The sequence below is a fragment of the Manis javanica genome, unplaced genomic scaffold (genome assembly GCF_040802235.1).
Source record: "Manis javanica isolate MJ-LG unplaced genomic scaffold, MJ_LKY HiC_scaffold_24, whole genome shotgun sequence".
Taxonomy (NCBI): domain Eukaryota; kingdom Metazoa; phylum Chordata; class Mammalia; order Pholidota; family Manidae; genus Manis; species Manis javanica.
The window spans coordinates 1,908,838-1,923,007 of NW_027332170.1; the positions used below are offsets into that span (position 1 = coordinate 1,908,838).

At 36.9% G+C, this 14,170-nt stretch overlaps 1 protein-coding gene across 1 annotated transcript in view; it reads right to left on the bottom strand.

Annotated features, from left to right (window-relative positions):
* The window catches only part of LOC108396645 (ALG13 UDP-N-acetylglucosaminyltransferase subunit), a 69,700-nt gene that overhangs the window by 54,496 nt on the left and 1,034 nt on the right, over positions 1–14,170 (bottom strand). Inside the window, 2 exon segments of the mRNA XM_073228310.1 lie at positions 6,031–6,169; positions 13,535–13,697. Of these exon segments, the coding sequence (XP_073084411.1) occupies positions 6,031–6,169; positions 13,535–13,697 (302 nt within the window).

The following is a 14,170-nucleotide window of genomic DNA, read 5'->3' on the forward strand; positions in this document are numbered from 1 at the left end:
ATACCAAGGAAAAATAATTACATTAAAGAACAAAAATAGAAGCTAAAACATAAATATTTAAAGAGCAAACAAAAGAAACAGTAAAGAACTTGCAACTATGTAAACCTACTGGGATAATTTCTCTAAATTAATTTTATGATTATAAATAGCAATGTAAAAACTGAAGTATATTAAATACCTGTGGCTATCATACAATCAAAATTTCTTGGATTTCGAATATTCTCTTCTTATCCCCACAAATGGTGGAAATATAATTCAGTGTTCCAATTACAATTCCAAAGCCATCTTTTGGACAGTTCATTTAACATGAAACTCCTTTTTCACATTATGATCTGAGCCCATTTTCCTCATTTGTAAAATGAGATAATAGTAACTATTTCATTGGGTTATTGTAAAGATTAAATGAACTCATTTGTCTAAAGTGCTCTGAATAGGACCTGATACATTTCTAAGCACACAACAGGCATTATTTTTCTTTCCCTACTCCCCCACAGAAATATGCAACTAATTGTACAGCAGAAAATTGATTACTGCATAGCTATCAGGCCTACTCATTCCAAATTGTTCTCAAAAATTAATTTCTAATAATTCACCAATACATGTCATTTCTGAGACTGTGTAAAGATTTTTGGTCATCTCTGCAAATTTTATATGTGAACAAATCAGTGGGATTAAATGATTATACCATAATAAAGGGCCAAGAAAATTACATAGATCACCGCTAGTCATTAATGACTTAGTCTGAGGAAGAGTTTCTAAGACTAAAAATGTAAGAATTAACATATTTTTACACTGCCCCGTGTGTCTGCATTATTTGCCATTAAAGGCATACAAGGTAGTGCTCTAAGGTGCCTGAAATTTAAAAAACCTGATAGTACTTTCATATACTCTTTCTTACCTAACACCAAATCCTACCAGCTCTTACATTTCATCCCAAATTGTAAGCACAGTAATCTAAATTCTTTCCCATCATCCTATAACCTCACATCATCTTTTATCTACTCCAACATCAACTTTCTATTACTTTTCCACCTCTGAACCTATCCACGATGCAAATTTCTCAAAATACTAACCATTCTCTATTGATTTCTTATTCCTGGAACTTGAAATATGTGCAGCAGAAAGCTGCTATTAAATAAAGTGCACTCCACTTACGCACTGCTTTCAAGAACCTGAAGCTCTGTCTTGTAATAACACCAAACTGATTTCACTCCACTGAGCAAATTATTTCTAACAGAATTTTGATTATCATTAATTTTTTCATGAGGACCAATGCCATGTAAACTTGGCAATTAATTCATCTTTGCCTCTTTTCTTATATGTTAAATGAGTGGTTTGCATCTGGTATATTTAAAATTCTCTTCCAACTCCAAAAATCTAGTTATTTGTCTTAAAGCCTTCACTCTTTCAATCTAGTACCAATCCCACTCAGAGCATCTTGCTAGACTTCAAACACTCAGGAATCACAGAATTCTAATTTTGAGGTAAGGTTGTCATACACCAACAGAAACTTAAATACGCAAAGTGTTCAATTACAACTGAAAAGAGCTGAACAGCTTCTGGAAATGAACAAGTTTCCTCTGAAGAGTAAAGTAACTAAACACTAAACAAACATAAAGAAACAAAAAGCTTCACCATATATTATGGTAAGGTAGAAAGAGCACAGGAGTAGGAGTCGAGAAGCTGCTTCTAACGGCAACTCTGCCAAAGGCTGTTAGACAAGCCATAACCTCTGACGTTCTTTCTCAACTGAGAAGATGATGAGATTGGACTAGACGATCTTGAGGATTCCCGCCAAATTAAATAGATGCAAAGATATCCTTTGATTTTTAAACCCCACAACTGATATAATCTCACAAATATGTAATCAGAGGGATGTCATTATACACAGTCTACACCATTACTCAAGCTTCTTTTAAACAAAAAAATTGAATCTGGGTTATGTATTCTTAGGGAAGGAGAGAAGCCAAGGTTGTGGCGCCCTATGTTGCTTTTTAGCTGATGTTTTAAGTAAACCCTTTCACTTGTTCCTGTTTCTCTATGGTTAGTCCTTCATGACATAAAATGATTAAAGATTGAGTAAACATAAATTTTAAGCCACAATTGGTTTTCTCAAACTAGAGAAACACTTTAAAAGCCCAAAAGTCAAATTCTCCCCATATATTTGAATAGGGCCTTTTCTACAACATGAGCACATCGAAATACTATACAATTATGATTATGGTGCTGTGAATTCCTACCCATACAGATGCAAATTACTCACTTTTAAGCTTATTCTCAATAAAATTGTAATCCAAGTTGGCTTCCTCCTGCTACCCAGAGTACTTCTTAGCCACCACCTTCTACCATTACTAAGACTTTATTTTTAATAAACATTAGCTCAAGTAAAACACAATCAGGAAAATAAATCTACAAAAACATCACATAATGCATCCCCAGTCAAATATTTAAAATATTCAACATTTTGGGATAATAGAGTGGAAAGTAGGTCTTCATAGTGAATGCTCTTTTTTTATGAATGGATTATACCTAAACTTTCCACCAGGAAACTATGAACACTTATGGCTAATCTGGTTTACTTTTTGGTCTTAAAAGTAATCTCTGTTCATCAGAATTCCTTAATATATGTCTATCTTGAATTGTGTGAACTCTAAAAGATGTATTTAGGCATTACACACATCAGATCACTTACACATTTGGACAACTAATTTTCTAAGTACATAAATTAGGAATTTCTCTGATGTTACAATAAATGTTTCAATACCACTGCAAGAGAGGGCCTTAAAAAATAACATCAAGTCCTATGGGCGTAAGTCTTTTCTGATTTACTCTTCTCAAACCAGTAAAGCTTTGATATCAAGCAAGATTATTTTGTCACTTTCCATTTGTTATTTTAGGGGAAAGTGAACAAACACATCCACTTCACCCTTCCGGATAAAAAGAGTTTCTCCAAGTACAATACATCAAATGACTTGATACTTATTCTTGTTCATTTCTTTTAGTAACTATTGAGCTTTTTATTTCAGAGCACAATCCATCATTTTTGCTTGTCTCTTTAAAAAAAATTGGTTCCTTGGATTAAGAAGCTAAAGGTGCTCTTTTTTTTAGTTTGTTACTATTTCATTTTTAAAATTCAAACTAGTAACTATCTTTGAGGTTCTTGTCCAAGATTTTAAGTTTTGTTCATTTTTTCATGATTATAAATTCACTTAGGATTCTAGGATAAAACCTATGAATGCTTATAAACATATTTCTTTTACTAAAAGATGAGAAAAAAATCTAATCAATTTATTAAATTGTAATTAGGATTTGGACCCAAATGCTAATATTTACACCATAAAATTTTCTATACATCATATAAATGTAGGAAACTTATTAATTTATATTATTCTGCAAACATGTATTATGTATTTAATTTGACTTAACCATATTCCATATGCTGGATTTGGAGGGTGTTTTTAAAGTGTTCAGAGTTTTAAGTGTTTATTTTGTAATCCAACAACTTTATCTGAATATGCAGAAAATTTTTCTGGCAAGCAAGGAGGAAAATATTTCAGTGTTGATAAGTCCGTTGGCTGTTATAACCAAGGAAGTGTGCTAAAACAATAGAAGAAAAATATTAGGTAACATGGGAGATAATCCCATAATTCATCTGCTACCCACTTGATGACTGAATCTAACTTCCAAGCACACTGTGATGCTTCTCAAACTGCACATGAAAAAGTATTTTAATACTACAGATATACACACCAAGATTAAAGCAGTATGAAGAGACTATATGTCAATATCAATCCAACACATACTTTTCTCTTATGTCAACTAAAATATTTCAGAAATGTTATTTCATAGAAGATGTGGTCACATGGCTTTGGAACACTTCTCAGGACTGGGCATATGTAATTGGAAGTAAAATTAATTTATGAAAACAGAATAAATGCTACCAGATAAGAACAATAAGCTGGGGAGACGACTAAACCATGCATGAAGATTGTGCAAAAACTTTTTCTGACAATGATTTTCTAACATAAATACATATACGATTAAGCAATGCACAGCCACCATGCACACTGGTAATAAGGTTCCAAATCACAACATACAGCTATTCAGAAATTTAGTTCAACCAGTCACTTAAATCAGAATAGACGTACAACCACCCAGCCCAGATTTGGGGGCAAATAAATGATATACCTAAAATAAAAATACAACCAATTACTGGTTCTTATGGCATTAATGTGTATGACTTTCTTGAAATTAATATAAGAAGAGATTTCTAAAAAACTGTAAAAAATGAATAAAATGGAGACTTGTATAGCTTCCTCCTCTTCAACCAAAGTATAGGATATGTTTATGAAATCAATGTTTTCTCTTTTTTAATGTACCAACATAAATTTAAGCTGGTTCAACATTTAGAATGAAAATAAACATCAAAAGTGACTGGGAAAAACTGATTTGCATAAACCAATTAGGAAGGTGACAGTTTATTCTCTTTAGAAATGCCTGTTAACCACTAATAATCTAAACTACCCAGGGACAGATATGTCCATTATCTGACGCCCACATAATTTTGATTAACTAGTTTCTCCCCTGACTCATAATGCTTTCTAGAATGGCTTCTATTATTATAAAACCACACTGAAATTCCCTCTTCTCCATCATTATAGGGAATAGGACACCAACAACTGCTCTTGAAACAATCAATAAATCTGTCTCCACTCCATGAGAATAGGAATCTTGTTTTGTTCACTGATGTATGCTAAGTGCCCATAATAATGCCTGGCAGATAGTAGGCATGCAATAAATATTTAATGATAAACAGGTGTTTATTTTTATTTTAAATTGCCTAAGAGACACATAAAATTAAAAGAAAAGCTCAATATGTTCTAGCCAGTTTCTTCTAAGATTCATATATCTTATTTTAACTTAAAAATTATCTATTTTGTAATACTTCACTGAGGTCTTTACTTTTTAAAACATTAAATTAGTATAGCTTTTAAACTCAAACAATTGGAAATTACTGACCTGACCCTTTATCAAGCTTCTATGGTCTCAAGAAGCATTAGTCAGGAAAAAAAACAGCAATTTTCTTCATCCTTCTATCATGATGTTATCAGTTCTTGCAGAATTCTAATATATTTCTAGAAAATAATACTCCTTACCATAAAGTAATGCCTTTGCTTAAAATATTCCAACGGCTTCTGTATTGAACAGAATAAAATCAGAACTCTTACACGAGCTGTCCCCACCCAGTCTCATCTTACACTACATTCTTCCTTGTTCACTATACTTCTGTCACACTAAATTTCCATGTTCCTCAAATGCACCAAACTCCATGTTCATTCCTAACTTAGGGACTTTTGCAATTGCTGCTGTTCTTTCTGCCTCTAGAGCTTCCCATTACTAGTTCTTCCTTGTCACTGAGGTATCACCTCAAATGTTACATACCCAAGTCATGGCTTCCCTGAATTTATCTAATTAGTCTTCACCCACCACAGCCATTCCATCATTCTGCCTCACTTTCTTCATAACACATTTCACCATGTGAAACTATCCTGATGGCTTATTTATGAACTGTTTACTAACTCCCACAACTAGAACATAAGCACCATGAAAGAAGGGACTTTTTCTCTTGTATTTCCCCTGTATCCATAGCACCTAAGGTAATGGATGCCACTTATTAGGTTTAGTTGAAATAATGAATGAGTAAAAACTTAATTTAGGGATTCCAGTGCATTTACTGAAGGTAAAACTTCAATTAATAAGCAAATGCATTCCTTGGATAACGAAAATCTAAACAAATTCAAAAACTATATTCTTGTGACTTGCCATGTTCAGATGAATATACGTACATGGGCACACACACAAAAACACACACACATACTTACATGCAATGAAATTATACTTGAAAGAAATACAACACAAAATCACAGTTGAAGTGGGAAAAGGTAGGAGGTCAAAAAGACAGAAAGGTTAGACAGGTAGGCAAGAGCTACGGAGAGATTAAATAAGTAAAATCATCAGTCTCTAGCATACCTGCACGTACAATAGAAGAGATGTCCGTCTCTGTAGAACTGCTTTGTCAATTCCAGCTGATGATTGCTTATCAATTTTTCATTTACAACCACTACAAGTGGCTTTCCTTTTTCAAGAGTCTCCAAACAACTTCCTGCACCTACAAAAGTAAATCAAATGTGTTAATACAGTTGTAAAAAAATTAAGGTGTTGCACCAAGCTTTACAGCTAGAACTCAAAAGATACAAAACTTGAAGAAGAGCTATTCTGATGGTTAAAGATGGCGGAGCGAGAGACAGAGGCTTCCTCCTAAAAATGACTACAATGAGAAAATTTAATTGGCACAACTAATCCTGAGAGAGCAACAGGAAAGAGGACGGCATCAGACTGCATACACCTGGAGAAAAGAGCAGACCTCACGGAACAGGGTAAAGCACCAGAGCTGTGGCTCTGCGGGACCCGAACCCTTCCCCCACCCCAGCTCACTGGTGGGAGGAAGACAAACGGAGAAGGGAGGGAGTGGAAGGCTTGGGACTGCTGAATACCTAGCTCCAGAGATCTGCTCTGGGAGTACAAACCTACATTTCATGGTGCTTTCATGAGACTCGCATGACTACCGGGTTGGAAAGTTAATACACACAACAGTTCCTGGAGAATAGGATTCTGGCTACTTGTGGAAAGCAGGGATCCATATCCGGCTGCTCTGGGACAAAAACTTATACCTGTGTGCCGGGCCCACTGGCTCAGGCAGTGGAGACAGGCACAGGAGCCGGGAAGCGGGGAACAGCTCTTTCCTCCCCCAAGGCACTGGTACCGCTCCCCTGCGACCCCGACATTGCTTCAGAGGCTGAGCAGATCCAGAATACACCTTCCGGGCACTAGAGGGCCCCATATACAATCACAAAACGCCAAAGGAACCTTGCCCAGAGTAAAAATTTTAATACAACTCCCAAGAAAGATTTAAATGACATGGACCACAAGACTCTTCCTGAAAGGGAGTTCAAAATAAAAATTACCAACATTCTAATGGAGGTACAAAAAGACATCCAAGAACTCAGGAATGAATTCAGGTTGGAGATTGAACTGTAGAAGAGAACGATGGAGGGTATTAAAAGCAGGTTGGATACAATGGAGAAGACAATAAATGAAATAGAAACTAGAGAAGAGGTATACAAAGAAGCTGAGGCACAGAGAGAAAAAAGGATCTCTAAAAATGAAAGAATATTGAGAGAACTGTGTGACCAATTCAAGCAGAACAATATTTGCCTTATAGGGTTACCAGAAGAAGAGAGAGAGAAAGGGACAGAAAGTATCTTTGAGGAAGTAGCTACTGAAAACTTCCCCAATCTGGGGAAGGAGATGGTCTCTCAGGCCATGGAAATCCACAGATCTCCCAACACAAGGGACCCAAGAAAGACAACACCAAGACACATAGTAATTAAAATGGGAAAGATCAAGGATAAGGACAGACTGTTAAAAGCAGTCAGATGCAGAAATAAGATCACATACAAAGGAAAGCCCATTAGACTAACATTAGACTTCTCAGTAGAAACCGTACAGGCCATAAGGGAGTGGCATGATGTATTTAATGCCATGAAGCAGAAGGGCCTGGAAACAAGATTACTTTATCCAGCAGGATTATCATTTAAATTTGAAGAGGGATTAAACAATTTCCACATAAGGAAAAGCTGAGAGAGTTTACCTCCCACAAACCATCTCTGCAGTCTATGATGGAGGGACTGCTATAGATGCAAGTGTTCCTAGGCTTGGGTAGCTGTCACTTGAGGTAGTCAAACGAAGGAAGGGAGTGTGGAGCAGCTGATTGCAAGGCAAATGCAAAATTAAACTGATTATCCCCAAACTCAATCAAGGGACAGACAAAAAGTACAGAATTTTATACATAATATATAAAAAAATGAAGGAGGAAGAAAAAGGAGGAGAAATAGAAAAGAACCTTTAGATTGTGTTTGTAACAGCACACTAAGTGAGTTAAGTTAGACTCTTAGATAGTAAGGAAAGTAACCTGGAACCTTTGGTAAACATGAATCTAAAGCCTGAAATGGCAATAAGTACATTCCTATCAATAACCACCCTAAATGTAAATGGACTGAATGAACCAATCAAAAGATACAGAGTCAGTGAATGGATAAAAAAAAAAGACCCATCTACATGCTGCTTACAATAGACTCACCTCAAACCCAAAGACATGCACATACTAAAAGTCAAGGAATGTAAAAAGATATTTCATGCAAACAACAGAGAGAAAAAAGCAGGTGTTGCAATACTACTATCAGACAAAATAGACTTCAAAATAAAGAAAGTAACAAGAGATAAAGAAGGACATTACATAATGATAAAGGGCTCAGTCCAACAAGAGGATATAACCATCACAAATATATATGCACCCAACACAGGAGCACCAGCATATGTGAAACAAATGCTAACAGAACTAAAGGAGGAAATAGAATGCAATGCCTTCATTTTAGGAGACTTCAACACAACATTTACTCCAAAGGACAGATCCACCAGACAGAAAAGTAAGGATACAGAGGCACTGAACAACACACTAGAACAGATGGACCTAATAGATATATACAGAACTCTACAACCAAAAGCAACAGGATCCACATTCTTCTCACATGCACATGGAACATTCACTAGAATAGACCACATACTCAGCCACAAAAAGAGCCTCAGTAAATTACAAACAATTGAAATTCTACCTAACAACTTTTCAGACCACAAAGTTATAAAACTAGAAATAACTTGTACAAAGAAAGCAAAAAGGCTCACAAACACATGGAAGCTTAACAACATGCTTCTAAACACTCAGTGGATCAATGACCAAATTAAAATGGAGATCCAGCAATATATGGAAATAAATGACAACAACAACACAAAGCCCCAACTTCTGTGGGACGCAGTGAGAGCTGTCTAAACAGTAAAGTATATAGCAATCAAGGCATACTTACAGAAGGAAGAACAAACCCAAATGAATAGTCTAACATCACAATTAGCAAACTTGGAAAAAGAAGAACAAATGAGACCTAAAGTCAGCAGAAGGAGGGACATAATAAAGATCAGAGAAGAAATAAACAAAAATGAGAAGAATAAAAGAACAGAAAAAATCAATGAACACAAGACCTGGTTCTCTTGAGAAAATAAAGTAAATAAGCCTCTACCTAGATTTACTAAGAGAAAAAGAGAATCAACACACATCAACAGAATCAGAAATGAGAAAGGAAACATCATGATGGACCCAACAGAAACACAAAGAATTATTAGAGACTACTAGGAAAACCTACACACTAACAAGCTGAAAAACCTAGAAGAAATGGACAACATCCTGGAAAAATACAACCTTCCAGACTGAACAAGGAAGAAACACAAAATCTAAACAAACCAATTACCAGCAAAGAAATTGAAGTGGTAATCAAAAAACTACCCAAGAAATAAAACCCCGGGCAAGATGTATTTACCTCGAAATTTTATCAGATATACAGAGAAGATATCATACCCATTCTCCTTAAAGTTTTCCAAAAAATAGAAGAGGAGAGAACACTCCCAAAATCATTCTCTAAAGCCAGCATCACCCTAATAGCAAAACCAGGCAAAGAACCCACCGAAAGAGAAAAATTACAGACCAATATCCCTGATGAATGCAGATGCAAAAATACTCAACAGAATATTAGCAAGCCAAATTCAGAAATATATCAAAAGGATCATACAGCATGACCAAGTGGGATTCATCCCAGGGATATGAGGATAGTACAACATTCGAAAATCCATCAGCATCATCCACTACATAAACAAAAAGAAAGACAAAAACACATGATCATCTCCATAGATGGTGAAAAAGCATTCGACAAAATTCAACATCCATTCATGATAAAAACCGTCAGCAAAATGGGTGTACAGGGCAAGTACCTCAACTTAATAAAGGCCATGTATGATAAACCCACAGCCAACATCATACCGAACAGCGAGAAGCTGAAAGCTTTTCCTCTGAGATCGGGGACAAGACAGGGATGTCCACTCTCCCCACTGCTATTTAACATAGTACTGGAGGTCCCAGCCACAGCAATTGACAAAACAAAGAAATACAAGGAATCCAGATTGGTAAAGAAGAAGTTAAACTGTTACTATTTGCAGATGATATGATATTGTACATAAAAAAATCCCTAAAGACTCCACTCCAAAACTACTAGAACTGATACTGGAATAGAGCAAAGTTGCAGGATACAAAGTTAACATGCAGAAATCTGTGGCAATGAACCAACAGAATGAGAAATCAGGAAAACAATTCCATTCACAATTGCATCAAAAAGAATAACATACCTAGAAATAAACCTAACCAAAGAAGTGAAAGACCTATACCCTGAAAACTATAAGACCCTCTTAAGAGAAATTACAGTGGACACCAGCACATGGAAACTCATTACATGCTCATGGCTACGAATAATTAATATAGTCAAAATGGCCATCCTGCCCAAAGCAGTATACAGATTTGATGCAATCCCTATCAAATTACCAAAAACATTCTTCAACCAACTGGAACAAACAGTTCTAAAATTCATATGGAACCACCAAAGACCCCGAATAGCCAAAGCAATCTTGAGAAAGAAGAATAAAGTTGGGGGGATCTCACTCTCCAACTTCAAGCTCTGCTACAAAGCCATAGTAATCAAGACAATTTGGTACTGGCACAAGAACAGAGCCACAGACCAGTGGAACATATTAGAGACTCCAGACATTAACCCAAATATATATGGTCAATTAATATTTGATAAAGGAGGCATGGACATACAAAGGGGAAATGACAGTCTCTTCACCAGATGGTGCTGGCAAAACTGGACAGCTACATGTAGGAGAATGAAACTGGATCACTGTCTAACCCCATACACAAAAGTAAATTCAAAATGGATCAAAGACCTGAAGGTAAGGTATGAAACCATACAACACTTACAAAAAAACATAGGCAAAAATCTCTTGGAGACAAACATTAGCAACTTCTTCATGAACATATCTCCCCGGGAAAGGGGACAAAATGCAAAAATGAACAAGTGGGACTATAAGAAGCTGAAAAGCTTCTGTACAGCAAAGGACACCATCAATAGAACAAAAAGGTACGCTACAGTATGGGAGAATATATTCATAAATGACAGGTCCGATAAAGGCTTGATATCCAAATATATACAGAGCTCACGCACCTCAATAAACAAAAGCAAATCATCCAATTAAAAAATGGGCAGAGGAGCTGAACAGACAGTTCTCCAAAGAAGAAATTCATGTGGACAACAGACACATGGAAAGATGCTCCACATCCCTATTTATCAGAGAAATGCAAATTAAAACCACAATGAGATATCACCTCACACCAGTAAGGATGGCTACCAACTCAAAGACAAACAACAACAAATGCTAGCAAGGTTGTGGAGAAAGGGGAACCATCGTCCTACACTGCTGGGAATGTAAATTAGTTCAACTATTGTGGGAAGCAGTATGGAGGCTCCTCAAAATGCTCAAAACAGACTTACCATTTGACCCAGGAATTCCACTTCTAGGAATTTACCCAAAGAATTCAGCACTCCAGTTTGAAAAAGACAGATGCACCCCTATGTTTATCACAGCACTAGTTACAATAGCCAAGAAATGGAAGCAACCTAAGTGTCCATCAGTAGATGAATGGATAAAGAAGATAGGGTACATATACACAACTGAATACTATTCAGCCATAAGAAGAAAACAAATCCTACAATAGCAACAACATGGATGGAGCTAGAGGGTATTATGCTCAGTGAAATAAGCCAGGCAGAGAAAGACAAGTACCAAATGATTTCACTCATCTGTGGAGTATGAGAACAAAGGAAGAAATGAACGAACAAAACAGCAGCAGAATCACAGAACCCAAGAATGGACTAACAGTTACCAAAGGGAAAGAGACTGGGGAGAATGGGAGGTTAGGGAGGAATAAGGTCAGGGAAGAAGAAAGGCAGTATTATGATTAGCATGTATAATGTGGGGGCTGGGGGAAAGGGGAGGGCTGTGCAACACAGAGAAGACAAGTAGTGATTCTACAACATGTTACTATGCTGATGGACAGTGACTGTAATGGGGGTTTGTGCGGGGTACTTGGGGTAGGGGAGAGCCTAGTAAACATAATGTTCTTCATGTAATTGTAGATTAATGATAACAAAATTTTTAAAAAGTAAAAATATAACTTAGTTGCAACACTACAATCCAGGCCTTTTAATTATATACCTTTAAAATGACAAAAATGTAATCATCAGTTGCTCTCTAATGAAGTGTTATAAAACTTACTTGGAAAACGTTCTTTGCCACTGATGACCCATGACTGAGTGCTTTGCCACCTGCCCTCTAGTACTATGCCCGAAGTATGAGTCTTGAATCTAAATCAGACTCAGGTTCAACACACTGTACATGAAACTGAATGCACTTTCATTCAAACATAAGTAGAAGAAGCAAGCCTTCAATAGGAAGACACACCAATAAAGAAAAATTTTTAACACTGTTTATGATTCTGCCTGTGAGGTACACCCTAAAAATTGTCAAGAACAAATCTCCACTAATGTTCATATGTACAATACTTGGGTTAATTCAACTTTGAAATCTAAAGTCATTTAGCTATTTTAAGTGGGAGCAAAGAGACTGATAAATGACTAGGCAAAATCTTTAGATGCTAGGGTAGTAGTTAAAACAAACTCTAAAAGCAGACTGTTTAGCATTTACTAACTAGACAAGTTACTTAACCTCTGTGTCTCAGTTTCTTCCTGTGAAATGCAGACACTACAGTTCATAGGAGTGTTTGGGAGAATTCAACAAGTTATATACACAAATCATGCAAAACCATACCAAAATCTATTACTATCGTATACATTTCTAATCACCAAATCTGGTAGTAATGTCTATTCTGAAAGACCTCTCTTCAAACTAGGCTTTTTAAAAACCAAGAAACTTACTCCCTCACTTTTCCAGCAGTCAAAATTACAATCCTCCCCAAAAACAGTTCTTTTGAAGGTACTGGCAGTCTAACTACAACAGGATGGTTCTCTAAAAAGCTAGCAATGAGTTGTTACACGGTATGTGATTGTTAAAGAACATTTTTGAAAGCATTCATTTCACACTCAATTTTAACAAATATGCACAAAATCTTTCTAAGCTAATTTCTCCATGACCAATCCAACCAACTGGCTGGCTGAACACTCCTGCTTAAGCCCAAATAGTAATTTCAAGTTTGACAACTCTTTGCATGTGTCATCAAGTAAATTATTTTTTCCCTCTGTGTTAAGGGTTTCTTAAAGTTGGGTTGGTGATTTAATTTTTCTCATGCTTCTATCACCCAGAAATAAATTCTCTCCACTAAAGTTCTCAATTGTTATATTCAAGCATTACATTCAAAAGGGCTACAGTGAGTTACTCTAGCGATTTTACTGTGCCTCAAAAGGTTCAGATTTGTTACTGTCTACCAAAAACCGAACTCTTTGAGATTCTAAAACACTTTTACCTTCACCACTAATAACAAGATCTGCTATCCCAAGGTCTTCTTCCAAGGAATTCTTGTACCTGTAAACATCCAGAGTAAATGACTCGGTACTGAATGGCTCAGGTACCACCTTCCCTCTACCTATTTGCAGGACAAGCCGGTTGTAACCAGGTCTCTTGATTATCTGAACAGAGAAAAGAGAAAAAAAAGCGGGCTTTTTCAACAGGCTACTGTGAAAACAGCAAACAACGAACCCTCCGGTCGGTGTTCAGGCCAGAGCACGGGCTGTCAAACAATGTCCGAATTCAGCAAGTTTTCCAAAACGACTTTTCCCTGTACTGGGCACAGCAAGTTAGCTCACTTGGCCGGGATGGACGTAAGCGACCTGGTTAACCAAGCCGTGAAAGAACTGGCCACTCGAGGGGCATGAGATCAGGCAAAGACTCTGAAAAGGGTGTCGAAAACTAGTGAGGAGACAAGGTAATTGGCCCGCTCGGCCTCCCGGATGGGGCTGCGCGAACTATGCGCCTGAAGAGAAGGCGCGCTCAGGAGTCACCGCGAGCCCAAAAACGCGTGCCGCGAGGGCGCCTGAGGCGGCTGGCGCGGACGCGGCTCCAGCACGGCGGGCCTGAGCGGAGACGACGCGCCTGGCAGGCC